General features: G+C 38.3%; 1 protein-coding gene across 2 annotated transcripts in view; it reads right to left on the bottom strand.

Moving 5' to 3' along the window:
* LOC127654638 (Kv channel-interacting protein 4-like) overlaps positions 1-25,357 on the bottom strand; it is a 238,566-nt gene that overhangs the window by 185,148 nt on the left and 28,061 nt on the right. The window contains exon 1 of one of the 2 annotated variants that reach the window (XM_052142295.1): positions 23,857-24,135. The exons of the other annotated variant lie outside the window; for it this stretch is intronic. Within the exon in view, the coding sequence (XP_051998255.1) occupies positions 23,857-23,995 (139 nt within the window). The 5' untranslated portion in view covers positions 23,996-24,135. Of the gene's footprint in view, positions 1-23,856; positions 24,136-25,357 lie in introns of those variants that run through there. 2 annotated transcript variants of the gene reach the window in all.

Raw genomic sequence — 25,357 nt, 5'->3', positions numbered from 1 at the left:
CAAGCTAAAAATGACCTATATGTCCAAACAGAACATGTACAATCTGCAGTAAAAGGCCTACTGGTGCTGACACAGATTTTCCATGGCCTGGTTTGTTTAGCTGATATTTTGAAAAAAGTCTGGAGCTGTCGGCCGACCTACATTCCCTCAAACCATACTCTAGTCTAAGCCTAAACACAAAACCCATCTTCCCTCCAGAACCTAAACAACCAACTGCACCCACTGATAGCAAAGGTACTTTAGGGTTACCCATTTTTCCAAGAATGGTAGTTTCATAAGGGGCATAATTTATTAACCTGTCATGAAGTGCATAGGCAATCAAGGACAAGATACACACAATATATCAATATTTGACATAAAACAACCAACAAAGGTAGTTAGTGTAGCATGTAGAGATAGCATTTTAACACTACAAATGTATTTTTTTTTTGTCTTGTTTTTATGCAAAAATATCTATTTTAACATATTTTAAACAAGACAAACTTACATGGGAAGCAAAATTGTCAGCTTAGCCTCAGGACAACTCAAAAATTAGAAATAAGAAAGTACAAAGTAAGAAATGGCCAAATCAAAACATTTTGTATGACTTTTATTCCCATTGAGACCAACCAATCAAAACAAAAAATAATTTTAATTCGAAACAATACAGACATAAAATTTTAGAATGAAAACATCTGTGAACAAATCTTGTTACTCATTCCAAGTTTCAGCAATACAAACAGCAGTACTATATGTAAAAAACCTATAATACTCTTCCCTCGTCTCGTACCAAACCCTGATGTTCTTCCATGGGTTGATGTCATCCAAAATGATGTTCTTCATATTTTAATCATGGTTAGCTATGGTAAGGGGTTTAGGATTTTATGGTTAGGTTTGGTAAGGGGTAAAACTTACAGGGTTTTAACTTAAAAGTCTTACTAAAATAGGTAATTGGTTTGTTTATCTCTACTCGTGTAAAATGTCGTAGATTTTGGACGAGCAAACTCGTACGGCTCAAACTTATTACGGCTTGTCATGAGACCGGGTTAAAAGATTGTGTAAGATAATAGTGTAGTGGGAGCAATAAACTTAAAGGAATGTTCCAGGTTCAATACAAGTTAAGGTCATTCACAGCATTGGTGGAATAATGTTGATTACTGAAAAATGTATTTGGATTCTTCCCTCCTTTTCTTTAAAAATTAAAAAACAAAAATCGAGGTTACAGTGACGCATGGACAATTTAATTGAATGTGGCCAGTTTTGAAAGGGTTTAATAACAGAAATGCGAGGCTTGTAATTTTATAAAGCACTTACATGACATTATATTCTGTTAAAACTTTGTGTATTTGTTTTTGCACTATTACAGGGTTTACAGTGTTACGTCGTCATGGCAACAAAGTTGTAAAATGGGATGTAACTTTACTCAGAAAAGGTTAATAAGCAATTTATTACCACACAAAAATCATGTTACATTTACATTTACATTTATGCATTTGGCAGACGCTTTTATCCAAAGTGACTTACAGTGCCCTTATTACAGGGACAATCCCCCCGGAGCAACCTGGAGTTTAGTGCCTTGCTCAAGGACACAATGGTGGTGGCTGTGGGGCTCGAACCAGCATCCTTCTGATTACCAGATTACCAGTTATGTGCTTAGACCACCACACCACACCACACCACAATATATTAAAACATATTTATATCTTGGGTCACACTTTATATTAAGTGGCCTTAACTACTATGTACATCTTGGCTGGATCATGTAATCTGTACAGCCGATGCTCATGAAAGTCTGGAAAAAGTTGAAATTCTGTATGACTTGACTACATCTGATCACTTACCTGTCTCTACGATTATAAATGTGGATAACTTACCTGACTGCAGTAGTTTGACAGAAGATGGTGCTAATATGGTCAAAGTGCATTGGGATGAACTAAATAGAGAGGATGTATTGTACTATTGTGGGAGGTCGGATGTTCTTCTAAGGGAAGTACAGCTACCCATGGGTGCTATTTTATGTTCAAATATTAATTGTGATGATGACACTCACTGTAATGACCTATATGAAATGTACAATGGTATAGTGAGGGCTATAGATGATGCTAGTCGTCGTCTATGCACACACCCCAGAAAGGTTAAAAATATCAAACCTGGCTGGAAGAAGTATGTAGTTGACCACCATGAAGCTGCTAAGACAGCTCATAGGTCTTGGGTTATAGCTGGTAAACCCAGACAGGGGCCAGAGTTAGAACATAAAAAAACTAACCAGGGCTAGATATAAATATGCAGTGCGCTTAGTTGGAAAGCATGAGGAAGCCTTAGGAGCTCACTCTATGGCTGGAAACTTGATTGGCAACAATGTCACTGAGTTTTGGAAGGAGGTGAAAGTTACAAATAGGGCCAAGACAATATTGCCTTGCCATATTGAAGGGGTATCTGGTGCAGAAAATATAGCAGAGCTGTGGAGGCAGCACTATGCAACTCTGTTTAATTGCATAAAAGTAAGCCCTATTGTGTGGGGGAGTTAAATGAGGATGTAATCCACTTTACTCCCAATGAGGTTTATAATGCTATAGAGCAATTAGCTGATAACAAAGCTAGTGGCAAAGATAACATCACTGCGGCGCATCTCAAGTTAGCCAGCCCCAGAGTGTCAGCCATTCTATCTATTTGCCTGACAGGGCTGATGACTCATGGTGTATTGCCAGACACCATGATGACCGTCACATTAGTGCCCGTCGTTAAGGACAAGGCGGGGAAAATAGGGAGTATGGATAACTATAGACCCATCGCTCTAGCTAGCATTCTTTCAAAGGTGTTAGAAAAGATGCTACTAGATAGACTCAGTGGGCTCATTTACACCACGGAAAATCAATTTGGCTTTAAGTCTCAACACAGTACTGATCTATGCATCTATGCATTGAAAGAAGCTGTTGAATCCTATAGGAGGCAGGGCTCTACAATGTTTATTGGGTTTATTGATGCATCCAAGGCATTTGATAGAGTAAATCATCAGAAGCTTTTTACTAAACTTATGCTTAGGGGTGTGCCGGGAGTCATCATAGGTATACTGGCTTACTGGTATGCAAAACAAAGCATGCAGGTTAAATGGGGAAATCGCTTATCGTCACCATTTAGTGTAAGGAATGGAGTACGGCAGGGGGGGCTTTTGTCTCCGGCACTGTTTAACTTATATATGGATAATCTCTCAAAGCAGTTGGGGATATGTAAGACGGGATGTGTAATAGGGAACACTCTGTTAAACCACCTGATGTACGCAGATGATTTAGTTGTTATGTCCCCCAGTACTGTTGGGTTCCAGCAGTTGTTGGATATATGCTCCAAGTATGGGGGTGAGTTTGATGTACAGTACAATGCAAGGAAGAGTGTTGTGTTGGTTTGTAGGACTAGAGAAGATCAGAAGCTGTACTTTCCTATGTTTTACCTGTCAGGGCAATGTATCTGTGTATCTAACTGTAAAAAATATCTTGGGCATATCATTACTGACAAGATGGAAGATGATGCTGACATGTATAGGCAAAGACGAATGTTGTATGTACAAGCGAACATGTTAGTCAGGAAATTTCATTACTGCTCTGATGATGTGAAAGTGCACTTGTTTCGTGCTTACTGTACCCCTATGTATGCCGCCCCATTATGGGTCAACTACAGAAAGGAGACCATGCGTAAACTGCAGGTAGCATATAATGATTGTCTGAGGATACTGCTGAAGAAGCCCAGGAGCAGCAGTGCAAGTAAGCTTTTTTGTGCCTTGAGGCTAAGCTGTTTACAGGCCCTCTTGAGGAACCTAATGTTTAAGTTTATGGGTCGACTTGATGAGTCAAGAAACTATATTTTAGTAAGGCTCACAAGTCCCAGGTGTAGCTCGGTCCGATATCAATCACACCTATGGAAGCATTGGTATGAGTGCCTTTTAAGATTTTTGTGAAAAAGGGTGTAATGTATATGTAATTGTTTTTTTTTTGTGATGTATTTTTTAATTGTCTCTCTTTTTTTTGTGATGTATGTCCTGTTGTTGGGCCTAGAGCCTGTAATAAAGTTTAAAGTATGTACTAACATTAAATGCATACAAGACTATGAACAACTACTACATGCTGTTCTGCAAAATTAACACATTTGCTGCTACTGAGGTTGAGGTATTGGTAGGTTTAGGAGTAAGGGTAGCATTAGGGTTAGGATTAGGGAGTTAGGTTTTGGGGTAAGGGTTAGGTTAGGGGTAAAGTTAACAGTGTAACTACAAATGTAATTAAATGCAAGTGCTTTAAATGTAATTACAATGCAACAACATGTATGTACATAAGTACATGGGGGGGGAACTAGGTCGCCTGGTTGTGTGCCTTGCCATATATTTTTACAAGAAACATAGCTGGTATACCTTTGTGCATGCTTCACAAACTGCAAACATCCCAGAGACCCTAAAACCCATACAGCTTTATGGCAAATCCATAAACATGAATACAGACCTTGCATCAAACTCTTTACAATTTAATGCACTGAAGCAAATACTCTTCCAGTAAGTAAAAAAAAAAAGAAAGTGTGAGGACGCTTACTTGAAAATTCTATTACAAAGTGTGTCAAGCTTGGTAAAGGATGGGCCCTTTAAAATCACTCAGCAGGGCTCACTGTAGAACTGAGACAAACTCATACATGCAGACATTGACACACCACTCACCATCACTCTCTGTCTCGCTTTGTGAACAGCTGCCTCTGTATATTCTTATTCCAATGATTGCATTCTAACACCTAATGTAATGCATTATTCAGAAGCATCAATCAAAGCCATGATGCAAAGGTACTGGTCTCATTCCTAAGCCAAAAGTAAACTGAAATATATGCATTCTTACAATACTCAGAATTCATTAAACAATGCATCGCAAAGGTCGTTTTTATTAAGCAATAACACACAAGTAAGAGTGTTGTTTTAAGAAATATCAGCACACTTGGAACAACGTTTGTCCAATCCAATATGAGGAATGGAACTATCTGTTGCATAATTGATTTTGAATGAGTAGGTATTTTAGAAGGAAGCCTTGATCAAAATTACAACACTATCTAATTGTTGTTCATATTTATTTATTATATTGTAGAGTGGAGAAGGGCAGGGCCAGGTTGGAATGATGCACGCCTGGTCCCCATTATGCCTGATGGGGCATGCGAGGGATAAAGGCGGCCGGTGATGACAGTTCGAGAGAGAGAATTATGAGCAGCTGCCCTGTATGTGTGTGTGTGTTTTTTTATTTAATTCAATATTATTTATATTATTAATCCGGTTCTCACCTCCTCCTTGCCCATCTACACCCTCTTACATATACATATACATATACATATATATATATATATATATATATATATATACATACACACACTCACCTAAAGAATTATTAGGAACACCATACTAATACTGTGTTTGACCCCCTTTCACCTTCAGAACTGCCTTAATTCTACGTGGCATTGATTCAACAAGGTGCTGAAAGCATTCTTTAGAAATGTTGGCCCAAATTGATAGGATAGCATCTTGCAGTTGATGGAGATTGGTGGGATGCACATCCAGGGCACGAAGCTCCCGTTCCACCACATCCCAAAGATGCTCTATTGGGTTGAGATCTGGTGACTGTGGGGGGCATTTTAGTACAGTGAACTCATTGTCATGTTCAAGAAACCAATTTGAAATGATTCGAGCTTTGTGACATGGTGCATTATCCTGCTGGAAGTAGCCATCAGAGGATGGGTACATGGTGGCCATAAAGGGATGGACATGGTCAGAAACAATGCTCAGGTAGGCTGTGGCATTTAAACGATGCCCAATTGGCACTAAGGGGCCTAAAGTGTGCCAAGAAAACATTCCCCACACCATTACACCACCACCACCAGCCTGCACAGTGGTAACAAGGCATGATGGATCCATGTTCTCATTCTGTTTACGCCAAATTCTGACTCTACCATCTGAATGTCTCAACAGAAATCGAGACTCATCAGACCAGGCAACATTTTTCCAGTCTTCAACTGTCCAATTTTGGTGAGTTCTTGCAAATTGTAGCCTCTTTTTCCTATTTGTAGTGGAGATGAGTGGTACCCGGTGGGGTCTTCTGCTGTTGTAGCCCATCCGCCTCAAGGTTGTGCATGTTGTGGCTTCACAAATGGTTCGCTGCATACCTCGGTTGTAACGAGTGGTTATTTCAGGCAAAGTTGCTCTTCTACCAGCTTGAATCAGTTGGCCCATTCTCCTCTGACCTCTAGCATCAACAAGGCATTTTCGCCCACAGGACTGCCGCATACTGGATGTTTTTCCCTTTTCACACCATTCTTTGTAAACCCTAGAAATGGTTGTGCGTGAAAATCCCAGTAACTGAGCAGATTGTGAAATACTCAGACCGGCCCGTCTGGCACCAACAACCATGCCACGCTCAAAATTGCTTAAATCACCTTCCTTTCCCATTCTGACATTCAGTTTGGAGTTCAGGAGATTGTCTTGACCAGGACCACACCCCTAAATGCATTGAAGCAACTGCCATGTGATTGGTTGATTAGATAATTGCATTAATGAGAAATTGAACAGGTGTTCCTAATAATCCTTTAGGTGAGTGTGTATATATATATATTTTTTTTTTTTTTTTTGGCTACTTAATTAAAATAAAAAGTACAGAAAAGAGAGAAAAAGGAGAAGAATTCTTATAAAAATGTGACTAGTTGATTTTCTTGAAGTTAAAACTTTATTGTACTGAACATGCAATTTTAATCGCCTCTTTGAATGCCACATATAAACCATGGCAGTGACAGGTGAGTTGAAAGAAAAGCCACCTCTAATGCTGAAAGTCATCTCTGCCCGCAGGCAAGGGAACTTACAAGGGTTCACCATATGCCATATCAATCATTCCTACTATTTATAGATTGCAGAGCCATCACTGGAATACAAAAAGGACTGAAGAAGGTTACCTGCAGAGAGAAAAAGTACAATCTGGCATAAAACTAAGAGATGAATAACTTATAGACCAACGTCTATAGCCAGTAGAGGGGGTGTAAATAAATACAACAAAATTTAGCTGGTTTGGCTTTTTTTAAAGTATTATACCCCATACTGGAGAGGACAGCAAATATGAATGCGATGAACTATAAAGAACCAACATTAGAATTTAAAGTAGTTGAGCATCTCATACATACAAATTCAAATATACCTACTACTTGACTGATAATCGCACCAACTTAATTGACACTTAATTGATTTAAGTTGGGAAAAATTTAAAATCACATAAATACGTTCACATAAATTAACCTTGATGAGTATTTAGAAACGTCCCTTTCTTTTGAGTTCACATAACTTACACCTTTTAAGTAACCTGAATTGGTTTATTGTTTTGAGTTTAATGAAACTGTTTCTTTAAATTTACAGGAACTTTAATTCAACTGAACCTGGGCAAGGGATTTCTATTTCTCAGCATGCTACTCGAAAGTGTTATATACAGTAATCTGATTAATTTAAAGGGGGAGACTTATTAAGTGTTTCATGTTTTGCTGCGTTATTTAGAAGAGTTTCTGTTATGTTGGAATTTTAGGGGTTACCATTATTGTGAATACTGAAGCTTGAGCTTAGGTTTAAGACATGTAAGTTTTTAGCAAATGTTGCTTTACTCATTTAGCAATTGCTATGTTAATTGAAGCATGGTGTTACCAATTAGCATGCATTCAATATGCTAACATTCACTATATTAGCTATCTTATCTAGATACAGTAGGTTCCCTCTACTTGATGTATTTAAATTGAGATTCCATAGTAATTTTAAGATCAGCCAAAGAGTTACATTTCAAGTTAAATGCCATAAATATGTATGATTTGACATGGGTTGCACTTTATTTTACATTACATGTACTTTCAATACACTTACAGTGCACATATCCAAGAAAGTACTGAGTAACATATGTAACTACTGTACTTAAAATGGGCTAAGGTTAGGGATGGGGTTAGGTATAGGGTTAGTACCTTGTAATTACTGTAGTTGTTGTAATTATATAGTAGAAAGTACTGTAAATCTAAAGTACTACCCAAACATATATGTGTAGTACAAAATTAATATCAGAATGTTCTATTAACTTATCTTTGGGGATGCATTAACACACACACACACACACACACCTATATACACTCACCTAAAGGATTATTAGGAACACCATACTAATACGGTGTTTGATCCCCTTTCGCCTTCAGAACTGCCTTAATTCTACGTGGCATTGATTCAACAAGGTGCTGAAAGCATTCTTTAGAAATGTTGGCCCATATTGATAGGATAGCATCTTGCAGTTGATGGAGATTTGTGGGATGCACATCCAGGGCACGAAGCTCCCGTTCCACCACATCCCAAAGATGCTCTATTGTGTTGAGATCTGGTGACTGTGGGGGCCATTTTAGTACAGTGAACTCATTGTCATGTTCAAGAAACCAATTTGAAATGATTCGAGCTTTGTGACATGGTGCATTATCCTGCTGGAAGTAGCCATCAGAGGATGGGTACATGGTGGCCATAAAGGGATGGACGTGGTCAGAAACAATGCTCAGATAGGCCGTGGCATTTAAACGATGCCCAATTGGCACTAAGGGGCCTAAAGTGTGCCAAGAAAACATCCCCCACACCATTACACCACCACCACCAGCCTGCACAGTGGTAACAAGGCATGATGGATCCATGTTCTCATTCTGTTTACGCCAAATTCTGACTCTACCATCTGAATGTCTCAACAGAAATCGAGACTCATCAGACCAGGCAACATTTTTCCAGTCTTCAACTGTCCAATTTTGGTGAGCTCTTGCAAATTGTAGCCTCTTTTTCCTATTTGTAGTGGAGATGAGTGGTACCCGGTGGGGTCTTCTGCTGTTGTAGCCCATCCGCAAAGTTGCTCTTCTATCAGCTTGAATCAGTCGGCCCATTCTCCTCTGACCTCTAGCATCAACAAGGCATTTTTGCCCACAGGACTGCCGCATGCTGGATGTTTTTCCCTTTTCACACCATTCTTTGTAAACCCTAGAAATGGTTGTGTGTGAAAATCCCAGTAACTGAGCAGATTGTGAAATACTCAGACCGGCCCGTCTGGCACCAACAACCATGCCACGCTCAAAATTGCTTAAATCACCTTTCTTTCCCATTCTGACATTCAGTTTGGAGTTCAGGAGATTGTCTTGACCAGGACCACACCCCTAAATGCATTGAAGCAACTGCCATGTGATTGGTTGATTAGATAATTGCATTAATGAGAAATTGAACAGGTGTTCCTAATAATCCTTTAGGTGAGTGTATATGTATGTGTGTATGTATGAATGTGTGTATAATATATATATGCATGTGTGTGTGTGTGTGTGTGTGTGTGTGTGTGTGTGTGTGTGACTGACTGCTTCACATTTTTTGAGTTCTGCTTATTAGATTTACAGTTATATAGCCATGTTAAACAGAAGCAAATAACAAAGACAATGTAAGTCCTTAATTCTGGCAAAGCATTCAAAGGTTTTACACAAATAATTGTGTTCTTATGGTGGGTCCCTTGACACTATTGGGGGGTCCGGGAACCTCTTAGCCACCATTCAATTTGAATATGGTATGGTATTGCAGTTGAGTAGGTCTCAGATGAGCATGACCCCCATATCAAGTGGCATATCACATGACATGGATAAAGTGTCCTGACTATCAACAGGCTACTTATGTCAACAGTACCAATTTAAACATGCCCATTCAGAGCTAATGTTTGCCTAACAAATACGTTTAACAACTAAAATTCATTAGCCAAGTCTTTCAGCAAGACAATGTTAAAATTTTTTAGAGTTAATGTTAAAAAAGGCAAGTTTAAACCACAATGCTAATTAGTGCCACTAACACTGCAGATATCTGCTGTGCTTTTTATTAGTTGTAATTATATTAAAATTATTGTACAGACCCTGACTTTCCTTTTAAATATGAAAGTACAGTCTTCAACAGAGATACAGTATTTGAAGATGTATTGAGAAAAAAAAAATGCCATACCAGGAAATATATGAGGAAAACAGTACCTGGCAGGTACATTGCATAAAAAAGCCAAGTCAACAAAAACATAGGTCTCTCCTGCTATTGTAACGCATCATGCTCTACACCACATGACAAATATTACATGTTTGAACTGATTGCTCATTATATATTTTAATAAATTCTGAAGTTACATCTAAAATGATCACACAGGAAGTCAGCATGTTTCATCTGAATGCAGTACCCTCACATCAGCATCATATATTTTTGCATTGGTTCAAGTGCGTTTATCGTTTCCTGCGATGCGACCAATATCCAGCAATAGTCAGCAGTGTGGGAAACAGACACTGGATCTCGTCCCACCTCAAATCCAGGAAGTAATTATGTTCACATAAGCAGTGCTCATGCTTGCACTTGCGTTTAAAACACAGTGAACATTTTACCTTGAAACTGATACATGCAAGAAACCACTTGATACCATTTTGCAAAATGTTGCCACAATCACATAAGTGACCCTTCGCTGAGCCCCACCTTAAGTGTTTCTGACCAATCCTCTCTTAGCAACTGTTGACACACAGCCATTTCTCAGACTAGCATTTGCCTTTTACAATGAGAGCCTATGGAAGTAATATGTGTTGAGCAGGATTTGATCAAAATTATCAAAAATTAAATAAATAAAAAACGTTGTTGCTATAATAGTGACACGAGGTACCTAGAGAGGATACATGCATTGTTTTTATTTTCTTTCTTAAAAAAAATCTTTAAATAAATATTGAGTAGAGCATGCTATGGATTAAACTGTGTCATTCCTCATTTCTAAATGAACATGTATAACATCAACGAGGACACCTATACATTTCCTTGAATGTAAATTAAAGCAAACCACATTAATTCATTTACGTATTGATTCAGGTCTTGATAAAGGCGATGGTAAATAAAGAGTTCACAGCATCAAAATTAGTGTGTTATGAGACATTATAAGCAGTGTTTTTCACTTACACTATGTTTATAATCGCTATCAAGTGACACTTTTCTCTTTTTATGTGACTGTGATGATCGTTTGCCTCAATTCTAATTCACAGTTTGCACAGTTTTCAATCAAATTACTGTGTAATTTATTTTACAAAAATCTCCCATTTATTTCTATGGGGAGTTCTGCAGAGCTTGCCAGAGCGAGCGACCGTAAACAAGTGGGGCGGAGCTTAGCGAGGGGTCCATTTTTATGAGACCAGGCTGGACACATTACATACAGACAGCACGTCATTTGTTGCAGTGCTCTAAAGGTGGCATTCACCGTTTTCCCAAAAGGCCTGTACTAGCAATGAAAGTTATAATAGTATGTGTGTGAATGGGTTAGAATGTGTCTTTGCTATTAGCTTTTCCAGTAGTTAATTTGCTAGAACATAACGTTCCATTCCCAGGGAACAAACATAAGACTACCCATGAAATTGTGAGTTTGAATGCACTTTAAGATGCTTTAAATAAAAGTGTCTAAAGAACACCTAAATGTAAATAATGTAAATGCAAAACTTTTGCACTGTACAGCCCTGTTTTGAAATTTGTTCTAATCAGTTCCTTTTGGCAGCCCAACATAATACACCCAAAAAAAGAACTTGGCCAAGCAACACTCTCCATATGCAATATACGTCACACAAGAGGTGTAGAGCCAACACTGAAAAACTATTGCATTTACATGCCCCCAAAGTCTTTCCAGTAAACTATAAACTTGCATTATTATTTTTTCCATTTGCACAATAAATGTGATATATTGAGGATAAACAAAAATACAGAAATAAAAAGCATACTAAGTACATAATATTTTTTTCACATGACACAGCGGTGTATGTGTTCATCTTTAAAACACACTGACTCTTAAGCCAACCTGTTCTTGTGTTGTTAAGGCGTTTCCTATCAATATATCAAATTAACAGTGTGCCATGGTTGATATAAACATTGAGACGAAAGGTCAGAAGCTCCTGTTTGCTTGTAAAATGTTGTTAGAGCTCACAAAAAGAAAATGTCTTTTTTTATGAGGGCATAAAGAAAAAATGAATATGGTTACCCAAATATTTGCTAGTAAAGAAAGAAGTTAACAATACATAAACAATAAGAAAGAAAATATAACATGTATTTTTCAGTGCCTTATGGAGATTCACAGTTTTTGCTGTGAAGTTCTCTTGTGATAAGATGTTGCTGTACCGCATTCACATATTGTGGCACAATTTCATCTTGTCCTTTCCTTTTTGACACAACAGGTAAAATGTATTAATTAAAATGTATTAATAATTTACGTCTTTCAGAAGTAAAAAAAAAAGATATCTTGATATTATGTAATCGCGTAAAATAATGCACCACCTTATTGGTGCTGTAAACGTTTGGTGCTGTAAACGTTTCACGTGGCTGAGCCATTGAATTAGCCACGCCCCCATAGTCCAAAACCTCCAAAGATTATTTTGAGACCAAAACAGAGCAAAAGAGCAGCACTGTTTGTTCCTGTGGCTCTCAAATTCAACAGTGGCACAATAGCACCCTCATCTGACAAACATTATAAATCATAGCCTCAATGATCCGCTTCAAATACAACACATTGAGAATGAGCAAAATGATTGACAGGTGTAATGAATCAATGTCCGGGCCCACGGACACATTTTTGTTTGCCGTTTACAAAGTCTACAGCCGTCACAGAAACCAGTGAGATATCTCAGCACATTTATTTCATTTATATCTTTGAGTAGGATCATTTTATGCATAATCTTCCATGGAAAAAATATATAAATAAATAAATAAATAAATAACTTACAGCACCTTTAACTAAAGAATTTTACAGATTTACTTCATCTAACACAGAGTCTAATGACAATATGCTGTCAACATTTTCCCTATATTCATGCAGTCATCATTTATTCATTCTGTGCTGCAGTGTTTTATCGGTACACATGAGGCTATTCATCAACATGAAGAGCTCTGAGAAGCAGTGAAAGGGGCATCAGGCATTAAGATGAACGAGAGCAAAAAATTGTGAAATTAATCAAATGGTGCCTGGATTATGTTATGTTAAAAACTGTGATACAGCACACTGACAGGGTGATTTAAAGCAAAGCACAACATTTAAGGGAATAGTACTACCAAAATATGAATTGCTATAATGAAGGTGAAGAGTCACTCTGGACTGCCACGCTCTGAGTGTGTGTGAGTGTGTGTGTGTTTTTATTTTTTTTTAAATGACTTCTTTTAGCCTGTGGTTACATAATATAGTAAAATATGTACTCAGTGTTATAGACCATCCTTTTAATATTACACATCATGTCTAACATTCATATGAGTAGACCTATAAGCAGGGCTCGAGTTGAGGGGGGATGCGAGGGGATGCCATCCCCCTTGTTGCAAGAAATACTAAAAACCACCCCCTTTGTAAAACCACCATCCACCCTTACCATCCCCTTCAGATCAATTGTGTCATGTACTACTTAGAACTAATCATGCAAGTAAAATATTTAATTCTCAACGTTTGATAAATAGCAGACTTTAAATAAGGTTGATTAGCCGATCAGAATTAGACTGACATGTTTGGGGTTGCCAGATTTCAGGAGGTGAAATCCCCCAATCAGATCTGTACACTTGCACAGTTTGAAAATATTCTGCCAGTGTGACGCTTGGTTGTGCAATCTCTCTCTCACTGCGAAAACGTGGCAGTTTTCTAAAAACACCGGCAAAAAGGTATGTTGGAGTTTAGCGACGATGGATTGACTTGTCCTTCCTAGTGTTCACATGAAACTTACGCAATTGAAGGTAATGCAAGATTTAGCAAGACTTGCTAAAATAGCCAAGAGAATAGTTCGAGGAAATTCTGTTATTCTCTAAAAAGAATAACAGAACAGAATATAAAAGAAGGTAAGATATTGCCATGACAAATGTACAGTTACAACATGTAGCCTACATGTTTTTAACTCAAACAATTTTCAGGGTTTCGCCCATAAAACGCTTTTGTGCAGAAAAGCTTTTTGAACCACTGTTTAGGCAACCTTCATAGAAACAGCCCAATTACTATTTTGGTTATTGGAGTAGAAAAATGCATGCGTGTCTGTTTCTTTCATGATCATAACATGGATTATATTCACAAAATTAATCATAAAATACAATAACGGATGGTAGCAGGTTTATATTATGGACATGTGTAATAATGGCCAATGACTTGACGCTATTTTATTTATTTAAAAATATTTGTCCAGATCTTTTAAACTAAAAATATATAAAATGCAATTGACACTAATAATTTACTTGAATAAACCATATTTTCATATTTTCAATTTTTGAATTTGATATTTTTTCTGGGTCTTAAAAGCAAAAAATGTCATGTGATGTCCAGGAACAGTTAAATAAATTAATTATTAAAGTCTAAAAGCTGAAATTCTTGAAATAATATATGTTGGCATGTCTACTGCAGAATAATATTGTATTGTTATTTCTTTAAAATAAATATATATATATATAAATAAAGCAGTGAAACAGTTGTTTTAAAATATAATACTTTGTCCACAAGTCATATGGTGTAACCAAAATGTATTTGTTGTTTATTTTGACCAAACCATTAAACAGAGTAGAGACCCTTAAGACAGCATGTTAACATTTTTATGAAATGGCACAATTTGTTCTGTTCCTGTGCTGTAACTCTGAGGAATCGTTGTGATATTTTTACTCACAATTCATGATAGATATAGAGATATATATATATATATATGTGTGTGTGTGTGTGTGTGTGTGTGTGTGTGTGTGTGTTTCAAACTTTTTTTTTTTTTAAATGAATACGTTGTTTTTCCTCTCATGTTTTCAAGTAGCAAAGAAAGTATAATACCTTTTACTTTATGGTTAGACCACATTATATTTTTAATGTTCATTAACTTTAAACGTTAATTAGATGATGAATGACTCTCATCAGCCTATACAATTCCATGCATTAAATATTCTCTGCTTACCTCTCTTTATTCACTGACAAATTTAGAAAATACACTATAATGACAAAACGTAAGTCTAACTGAATCTGTGAATCCATCCTTACCAAGTTTAAACAGTGAAGTTCTTCTGAAAAACATTGCCATCTAGTGGACAAAAAGAGGGTTCAAAATATACAACAGACTGCAAAGACATTTTCACCTTTGACTCAAATCTAATTTTGGAGTTATATCAAAAGGATGTTCGAAAGTCTAAAAATTATTTTTCATCTATTTGTCCCAAATAGACTATCCAAGTGCTGCTGCTTGTTTATTTTGTATGCCGTTAAATTATGATCCACATAGTAGCTTATGCATTTTCAATCACTATTTAGCTTTACAAGTGCATCAGCAGTGGCATACCATTGCACTTAATTGCCTTCTATGAACTCTTATGTGGTAGCTACAAACATTTCTGTTTGCCTTGCACAGTTGTTCTTTGGCTGTGGTTGGTGAAATATATGGATATAGCCCCATCGAGTGGTTTGAGTGGCACTGCAGCTGAAAGGAAACTACAGTCATCTAACAATTTTTATCACTTCTGCACTAAGAGAAGCAATTTGCATGCACTTAATTACACCAACGTAACTTATTTTACACAAAGTCATTATTACAAACAGGCCTTTTGACATTAAACTGTTTTAGAATAAAAGTGGCTACATTAGCCATCTTCATGTTTTATGTCCCACTATTGATGTTTACATTTTACATTTCACCAGGCAGACAGTGAGTGCACATCAATACACTGATGACTATTTAAAAAACCTCGGCTCATTCTAAAAATACAGCAACGCTGATCTCACAGTGAACAAGGAAACTGTAGGTTTCTTTAGGTAAAATCGGTCTGTGCTTGCTCAAATTCAAAACACTGGCCCAGTGGCCAAAGCTCTACTGTGTTGTTATGGACACATGTGAGCTCACTTTTCAGGGTGAAATGTCCCTGGTGGGGCATCAAAAGCAAGTTATGAAGAAAGTTGTTTTCAGCTGTACTAAAGTGAAGAGTAATGCATATTTTATAAACTGTACCCCCAACCCATAACTCAAACCTAAACCTAACCATCAGTGGAGTAAAAATGTAATGTTAGGGGCGGAAATGAGCTCATCGCTGATTATGTGAACGAAATTACTTCCTGGTTTCAATGCAAGATCTGAAACCGCAGGGCCCGCCCCTAGCATTTTGGGGTCTCTAAGCAGATTTTCGAAATGGGGCCCCCCTACCTACAAGTACACCTATCCAAACACAGCCAACATCAATAACTAAGCAAGTTTAAATTGTGCAAATTAACAAGTCTATTTATTCAAAGGCATATAGCTTAAAAATTAAAAACGATCAACTTTAGTTTATCAACACAGGTATAACTTCTTCAAAGTACAAAAAGAAAGAACATAATTTTTTTTAACAAACAAAAAACTTCACATGCATAAATTGATAAATATATTTAATGAAATTCTGCACAAATTAATAAGAAAGAAATTACCAAATTAAGGTCTGATAGGCTACAGTAGATGATATTTACATTCTGTAAATAGTGTCTTATACTATTTGCACCCTGGTGTATAATAAAACTGTATATTAAGCAATATCACACGAGCAAGAGTGCGATATGGCCCTACATCAGCACTGCTGTGATTCGGCCGTAGGTAATTACAGCAGTGCTGATGTAGGGCCATATAGTACGATTGCGAGTGTGATATTGCTTATATACAACAGTTCAATGAACAAGTACATTTAAAAAAATTAGGAAAAACTGAGTACGGTCATAAAAATGCATTTATGCATGTAACTACTTTATTATGCGACCGATCAGAATCTGCCATTGCTTTTTTTAAACAAATTATGTGTCCAAGCCTCCGTTATTAATTCAAAATGTTCAATTCAGAAATTGTATCACTGCTTGTGCTGTTTCTAACAAGTCATTGGATAAACAAGGATAGACGGATGGATGTGTGTGTTTGTGTGTGAGAGAGACGGAGCGTGTGCGATCACCTGTTGCCACACCCACTCAGAGATGCTTACAGCTTTCTGAAGGTCAGCTTTCTCAGTGGAATATAGATGTCCATGCAGGGTATTCCTCTCTATTTTGGGGTAGCAGGTGCGCAAATGTCATTCACTACTGAAACAGCGGTGTCCTTCGCCATCTTAAACAGTATGTATCCAATGTGGAAACACACAGAGCGCTGTTCTATGTAAACAATGACAAACAGATTCACTTTATGTCACCAACTGGCTCATATCATAATAAGCACTCACATAAAAATGATCTTTTGCCACCACCTGCTGCCTGTGGAGTGATACACACAGTGGAGTGATACACACAGTGAAGCATCTGAGTGCTTATGCTGTCACACCATCAGTGCTCATGGAATGTCTCTCGTCCAATCAGATTCGAGGACTGGAACTAACTGTGGTATATAATCTAATAACATCAATTTATGTAGAATAAGAATTGTGACGGAACTTAACTACATCGCTGGCAGAGAGAAGAAATGCACCTGATGTGTTCCGTAATTGTACCTCGTCACTGGTCTTCAAATGCCAAGCACGATTTTAGAGAGTGGTCTCTTCAGGTCCAGGAAATGGGTAACCGAGTCACCATTGCCGAGGCACTGGGAAAAACTGCTAACCACACATTACAGAGTGGGAAAGGTATGCATGCACCTGCCCCTTCTCTGCCCAACCTTCAGTGAGCCTCCTGATCAAGTCAAGTGGTTTTTATTGTCGTTAAACCATATACAGTTAGTACAGTACACAGTGATACGAGACAACGTTCCTCCAGGACCATGGTGCTACATAAAACAACATAGGAAGTTGAGACTACACAGACTAAATAACATACCTATATAAAGTGCACGTGCAAAAAGTACGGGACAGTACAATAAATTACTACAAATTAACAGGACAATAGGCACAGTGAGAGACAGTGCAGCGCGACCAGTACACAGTAGTGCAAAAAGATAACAGTTTCTAAAAATCCCAAATATAAACATAACATACTATGAGATAGTGTTCTATGCACATAGCAGTTATTGAGGTAGCAGCCAGGTATAAAGTGACAATAATTAAAGTGCAACTCAGGACACGTGTGTGTGTGTGTGTGTGTGTGTGTGTGTGTGTGTGTGTGTGTGTGTGTGTGTGTGTGTCAGTCCAGTCTCTGAGTATTGAGAAGTCTAATGACTTGAGGGAAGAATCTGTTACACAGTCTGGCCGTGAGGGCCCGAATGCTTTGGTACCTCTTGCCAGACGGCAGGAGGGTGAAGAGTTTGTGTGAGGGGTGTGTGGGGTCATCCACGATGCTGGTTGCATTGTGGATGCAGTGTTTTTTGTAAATGTCTTTGATGGAGGGAAGAGAGACCCCGATGATCTTCTCAGCTGTCCTCACTATACTCTGCAGGGCTTTACGGTGCAAGTCCCAAACCAGGCAGTGATGCAGCTGCTCAGGATGCTCTCAATATTCCCTCTATAGAATGTAGTGAGGATGGGGGGTGGGAGATGTGCTTTCCTCAGACTTCGAAGAAAGTAGAGACGCTGCTGGGCTTTCTTGGTAATAGAGCTGGTGTTGAGGGACCAGGTGAGGTTCTCCGCCAGGTGAACACCAAGGAATTTGGTGCTCTTGACGATCTCCACAGAGGAGCCGTCGATGTTCAGCAGAAAGCGGTCACTCTGTGCTCTCCTAAAGTCAACAACCATCTCTTTTGTTTTGTCCACATTCAGAGACAGGTTGTTGGCTCTACACCATTCCGTTAGCCACAGCACCTCCTCTCTGTATGCTGACTCATCGTTCTTGCTGATGAGACCCACCACGGTCGTGTCATCGGCGAACTTAATGTGGTTCAAGCTGTGCATTGCTGCACAGTCATGAGTCAGCAGAGTGAACAGCAGTGGACTGAGCACACAACCCTGGGGGGCCCCAGTGCTCAGTGTGGTGTTGGAGATGCTGTTCCCGATCCGGACTGACTGAGTCTTTTTTATCTAGGTGGGTGTGGGCCAGATGGAGGGTGGTGGTGATGGCGTTGTCTGTTGAATGGTTTGGACGCAAAAACTGCAGTGGGTCTAGTGAGGGGGGCAGCTGGGTCTTAATGTGCCTCATGACGAGCCTCTTGAAGCACTTCATGATGATGGGTGTGAGTGCGACGGGACGGTAGTCGTTGAGGCAGGAAAATTCACGTACTTATCGCTCCATGTCTTTCCTTCAATGCGTATGCAATATATTTATTATAATATTTTTAGTGCCATTTTCACTTATTGCAAATAATTATTTGGCTATAATGAACCAGTGGTAGGGGGTCCCTGGTGGCCCTATGCAGCCGCATGTGTTGCTTAATGAGAAGGGCCGGCACTGTGAAACTGGGTCTCTCAATGCAAATAACCAGTCAGAATCATCTTTGTGGGGTGGAGTGAGAATTGGTTGGTTTTGAGTGGGAGGGCCATTTGGGGGGTTGTTCCATTTTTGCCTTCCGGGGGTGAGGTCCCCTTCAGTCGTTTTCCTAAGAATAAATAGCAACCAAAAGCATCTTCTTTCCACTGTTTTGCAAACAGTGTTAGTTGCTATTTGCACCCTGGTGCAAATTGTGTAAGATACTCTTGGCACTTCTAATAAAATACTAACATACAGTACAGAGGTATCACTGCAGTGTGTTAATTGTGTATATTTAGAATCCTACAGACACCCTACACCAACCCTAAACCTAACTCTAATCTTCCCTTACAAAATGTAACCATGCTTTTACTGCATCACTATATTTTCACAATGGTATTTTGTAGTAAAATTATAGTAACCATAAAATTAAAACATGGTTACTATATTAACACCATATTAATGTAATAACACCATGGTTGCCTCTGCCAAAAAACACGGTTACCACAATATTACTAATGTAAAACCAGTTAATTTTACCTTTCTCTCAACTCCACGATCTTACCAGTGACCAAATCACTGATTTTTATAAGTAAAATAATTGTTAATATAGTAGTAAATAATAAATTAATAGTAAATAATTGGTAAGAGTGGAGACAGGACAGCATGGGAAAAATTGGGAATCGAACCTAGTTCATCCGTACGTACGAAAAACCCATACACAGCACCTTCACACAACATGCCATTGAAGCAACACTTGGGAGTACAGTTTGTCTTTAATTTCACTGTTATAATCCACCAGATTATTTGAGTGCACCTGTATGGTAGATGCTATTTGCACCTAGAGCAAAGAGTCACCCTGTATTTTTTACTATGCAGTAACCTTGAGGCTGTCTGCTGTCAGAGTGTGAAACAAAGAGACCCAAGAGCAGAGGAACAGTTAAAAGTATTTATTAACAATAAATATTCACTTCAACTGTGCTGGCGAAGACTGAGGATCCCAGCACCGGCTGCAATAGCGGGGAGAATTTGTAGATGCGTGCGAGTTGTGGCTGAGCAATGGGCAAATCCGTGAATAGTGTGTTCATAGGTGAGTGTGTGCGTTGTAGAAGACAGGAGCAGTTTCATAAGAATTCTCTTTTGAAGCATAATGAGGTGCAGAGAACAGCGCCCAGCAGACTGGAAGGCAATCACTCTCCTGACACATGGGCAGAGACAAGTGTCTGTCAAATGTAATTATATAGTCAAGGCAGATCATCCTGTGCTGAGTAAGGCCAGTGTTGCGCTGACCAAATAAACCCATTGAGCTCCATCATGCGGTGGGGTTGGACACTGACAGCAACACCTGACACTGTGAAGGGCCCAGCTGTTTTCTGAGCCAAAGTGATTAAGGCAAATAACATGTGTGTGTGTATATATATATATATATATATATATATATATATATATATATATATGATTTCATGTCATGCCATTCCGACTTTATCCAAAGGATGATTAAGGGAAATTGAGCATTACAGTTTCCATGGACTTTGCCAGAATAGCCTTTTTTAGCTAGCAACACTTTTAAAAATATAAAAATATATCTGGAAACTGTTACTTAAGTTTCATATTTGATAATTTCACACTTTATGAAGTCTATAATTAAGCTATAGGCTATCATATGAGCAACTGAGCAAGAGTGCTGTGGTACTGAATATCACCAGTGCTGTGATTCGCCATAATAAACACAAGGTTGAAAGTTGAATGCTGGATAAATATCAAAGATTGTATACAATAGGAATGTGCATATTTACAGTTATTAACATTCGGTTGACAGCAAGGTTTCACGAACGATTAATTGCCATGTCATCTGGAGTTGTTAATTAATGTTTATTGCAATGGAATTTCCTCCAACACTATTCAGAACAGCAGCAAATAAGTTCACAGTGAGCCATGAGCCTCAATAGCACAATACTGTACGTAGCTCTTCAAATGATATAATCTCACATTAAAGTCAAATGAAAATAATCAAACAGTCACTGCCTGTAATGGCCTCTGCTCGGGCAAGTTGACATTTCCATGAGGCAGCAACAAATATTGTCATGTGTGTGGAGTTACAATGCTGTGGTTAAATAGCCTCTTCGAGCTCCTTTAATTTTTATATGGTTTAAAATCAAATGGCACTGGACATGTCTGATTAGTAAATATGCACACAAGAGCAAAAGGGAAAAAACTGTTTATCAAGCGCTGAAATTTTTCTCTGTGAAAAACAACCTGGACTCATGTTAAATGGTGTAATAATCAGATACCAAGTACTCTGGATTTTCTATATAAGTTTATAAAAAAATGTAATTCTTTTAACTTGGTGTTTAAAAATGTGACGATTCAGTGCAACAGTCCAAGACGTCTGTCCAGCATGTGTTCACAGTATCTAGAAAAAAAGCACAGACCCACACAAAAGCATGTTTGAACAGCTCCTAACTCACACTTTGCTTGAAAAACGGACACAAAGCCGACCGGAAAACCAGACGGTTTGTTGAATTTTGTCGAGTTCAGGTCAGGTTGAAGACCTCTACTGAACTTGTATAACAATACATAGAATAGTGATTTTGGTATTCGAATAGATTTAATTTAATTTAATTTAATTTGACCAATTGTCACACATTATACATACATTTCTGCATATACATGGTGAAATTATTTATTTTTCACATATCCCAGCTAAGCTGGGGTCAGAGTGCAGGGTCAGCCATGATACGGCGCCCCTGGAGCAGATAGGTTCAAGGGCCTTGCTCAAGGGCCCAACAGTGGTGTCTTGGTGGTGTTGGGGCTTGAACCCACGACCTTCTGATCAGTAACCCAGAGCCTTAACCGCTGAGCCACCACTGCCCCAAAAAAAGATTCGTGTCGAATGGTTAACTAAATATCGACTATCTGTGCACATCCCCAGTATACAACAGTAAGTTAAAACAGAGTAATTTACATTTTAGACATAATATCACCAGTTATTTTGTCTACATTTGCTCTGCTAACAAAATAATTTCAAATGAAGACAAAGCATGATCAACCGCTGTATGTCGCAGAGCAACACACAGACTAAACACAGACAGCATTTCCAACAAATATCCTCACGCCTGGAACAAAGCTTGTCCAATCAGATTAGAGGACCAAAACTAACTGGTATATAATCAGAAACAAGATTACTGAAAGAACCAACTTTGATTAAATATGGAAATATGCTAATCAGCATCTAAAAGCAAACCATAGCCCAACACTAAACCCATTAACACTCTTTAGCCCTTTTAACAAATGAGAAACAGTAAATGTACAGTACATCTCTGAAATCATCAATATATCCCTTTCACTGTAATGCAATGATTTATTATGGCTGTCGCTTCACAATACCATAAACTCTGACCACTTGAAACACTGAAAGCTACATAAATCCAACACAGGGCTGTAAAATGATCAATATCACATCAGTATTACCACCCTCAGGTCCCTCTTTCAGTAGATTAGACTACAGCATGTCAGGTAGCTTGACATCAATACGCAGAGGATGAAATAATATCCAAAAAGGTACACAGAGTGACTGAAGATTTCAACAAATGAACGCTCCTTAAAGGTAAATTATTACAAAGAAGTAAAGGAGAATGTTTATAAAGAGTATTAATTAAGGTCTCTGATCAAACAAAACTTTTTTGCCAGCTTGTAAGACTATGCAAAAGGACATAGCTTCAATTCAGTATTAAGAGTGATTTGAAGAACATTTAGTTCTTTGAAAGCAAGATTCAGTGAATGCCAACAAACATCAGAATTAAACATATGTCTCATCCTGGAAGTTTACCATGTTCTCAGGGAGTTGTTTTTTAACTGATTCCAAACTACATCATTATTTTATACAAAAGCAAAATTAATTGGCTTTCAAGCTTTTGATGCAACCAAGTAAGCTGTTAGAACAAAACAGATCATATACAAAAGACACAGAACAGGCAAAACCCTGTTGGTATAACAAAATATTTAATTCTTATTAAAATATGGCAAACATGCTTGTTTGGCTCAGGTTATTACGTTTCAGCAAATGTAGTCTGTCTAAAACCATCTAAATCAGTACAGTACTTAAACACAGAAGAAAACGTAAAAACTATTAATGCCCACAGACTGCAGCAAAACAAAAATTAATTAGCAAATTACTAGTGGTTATGTTTAGTTATTTTTCATAAATGGCTGATGGCGATACGATATGTAGAAAGCAGGGTGGCCAATGACAAATATAATGCAAATATATTCACAGACTAATTCGTTGCTGAACCCGCTCTGTCCATCAATGGCTGTATGAGCGGATGAATGGGTGGGGAGTTTGCCCAGAACAGAATCACACCGCCAACACCAACAGATTGCTTTAAGTTGTCTAAGTCAATTGAAGTATTAATTTGACGAAAGTGGTCCTGACTGAAATCGGGTGATAAATCGGCCAAGCCATCTATCCCAGCAATTATGATTTCCATGATCTTGGAGGAATAATTAACTTTTTAACTTTAGTAAAAATTACCTTTTTTGCTGGGGGATGCCCAGGAAATAATGCGTCTGACCAGACAGCAGTTGAGCAGCACATTCTTGGAAAGGCCGTGATCCTTGCGGAAGTGAGTCAGGTCCTCCCTCCATTGTGTCCTCTTGACTGGAGTGGACATGGTCACATGTAATCTATTAAAATCCAGTATACCTGAGTGAGATACAGTATGTCACCTTCAAAAGGTTTAATGTGCTCCCTTAGAAAGCATTTCTTTTTCCCTTGAGGAGAGAGGCTAAATAAAATATGACTGTTAGGTCACCGAAGGGTCTTCTCTCTTAACCAATTGAAAGAGGTTTCCCAATAAAATTGAAACAAAAGTTATCAAAGTTAAGATGTATCTGTTTTTCCATGGTTGCTTCGCTATATGTCTTAACCCAGTCGAGAAATTGCCATCTGAGCTCATTCGGGAAATCATGAAAAATATGTTGATTAAATTAGTTTTTAAAGTATGCCCCATTTTGAACTCATAAAGACAAACAACTTTTACTATTTGGGAATGAAGATAGTACTATGCCAGAAGGGTTTGAATAACCATAGAGTTTGTTTAACAATAACAACTAGTGAGAATTTAGCAAAAAACATGTTTAGTATAAACTACACTGACAATAATGCATCAAATTGCATGCAGCAAATAACTCTCATTCTAGTTTAAGCCCATTCCTACATTTACACTAAATTTTTTCATATGCCTATCTTTCATAAACTAAGCAGCTTAATTCAACCCAAGCAATGAGACAAAAGGGTCTTGCACTCTGTCTTCCAGCAAAAGTACAGTATATTCTTACCTTGTGGTCTTAGAAGAGCAGTCGATACTTCCCCTGCAACACAAATATGCTCAGGTTTCACTTAAGTGAGTGCTTTCTCTTGTTCCGTGGGAGGAAAAGAAGAGGGGATAATGATGATGATGATGATGATGATGATAGAAACTCCCGGTGATCAGATGCTCTGCTGGTGGGCTCAACCTCTCACCCTCTCCCACTAGGGGACACCACTCGCAAAACATCATCAGCGTCTGCACCTGAGAGTGACCAATCGGAGCGTGGCGTAATCGTTCATGTCAATGATGGACATTTTACTCACAGGACCTGGGGCTGCAATAGTGGGAAGTATACTACTCTTTTTCCATTTAAGATCACACACACTCGACTTGTCATTCTTTGCCCTCACTGTCTTCTCCTTCAGACACAGACACAGACACACACACACACACACACACACACACACACACACACATGCCCGCTTACACACACCAACAGAGCCAATAATACAGTGTTGGATCGCAGACAGATTTCCCTGCTGCTCTGCTGCCATATTTAGCAACATTCAGACCCCCGTTAAATCAAACGGCGCAAACCACATACACAAATCAGCAGGGCCAGCTATCCTGAGAATGCTCGCTTTCTGTACACACGTGATCCTGTCACAGCAATGATTGAATTTCATCTTCAACAGAATAATGACTATATTTACATGCACATAC

This window comes from Xyrauchen texanus, chromosome 1, assembly GCF_025860055.1.
Source record: "Xyrauchen texanus isolate HMW12.3.18 chromosome 1, RBS_HiC_50CHRs, whole genome shotgun sequence".
NCBI classification, from domain to species: domain Eukaryota; kingdom Metazoa; phylum Chordata; class Actinopteri; order Cypriniformes; family Catostomidae; genus Xyrauchen; species Xyrauchen texanus.
This window is presented reverse-complemented; position numbering and strand designations above follow the sequence as displayed.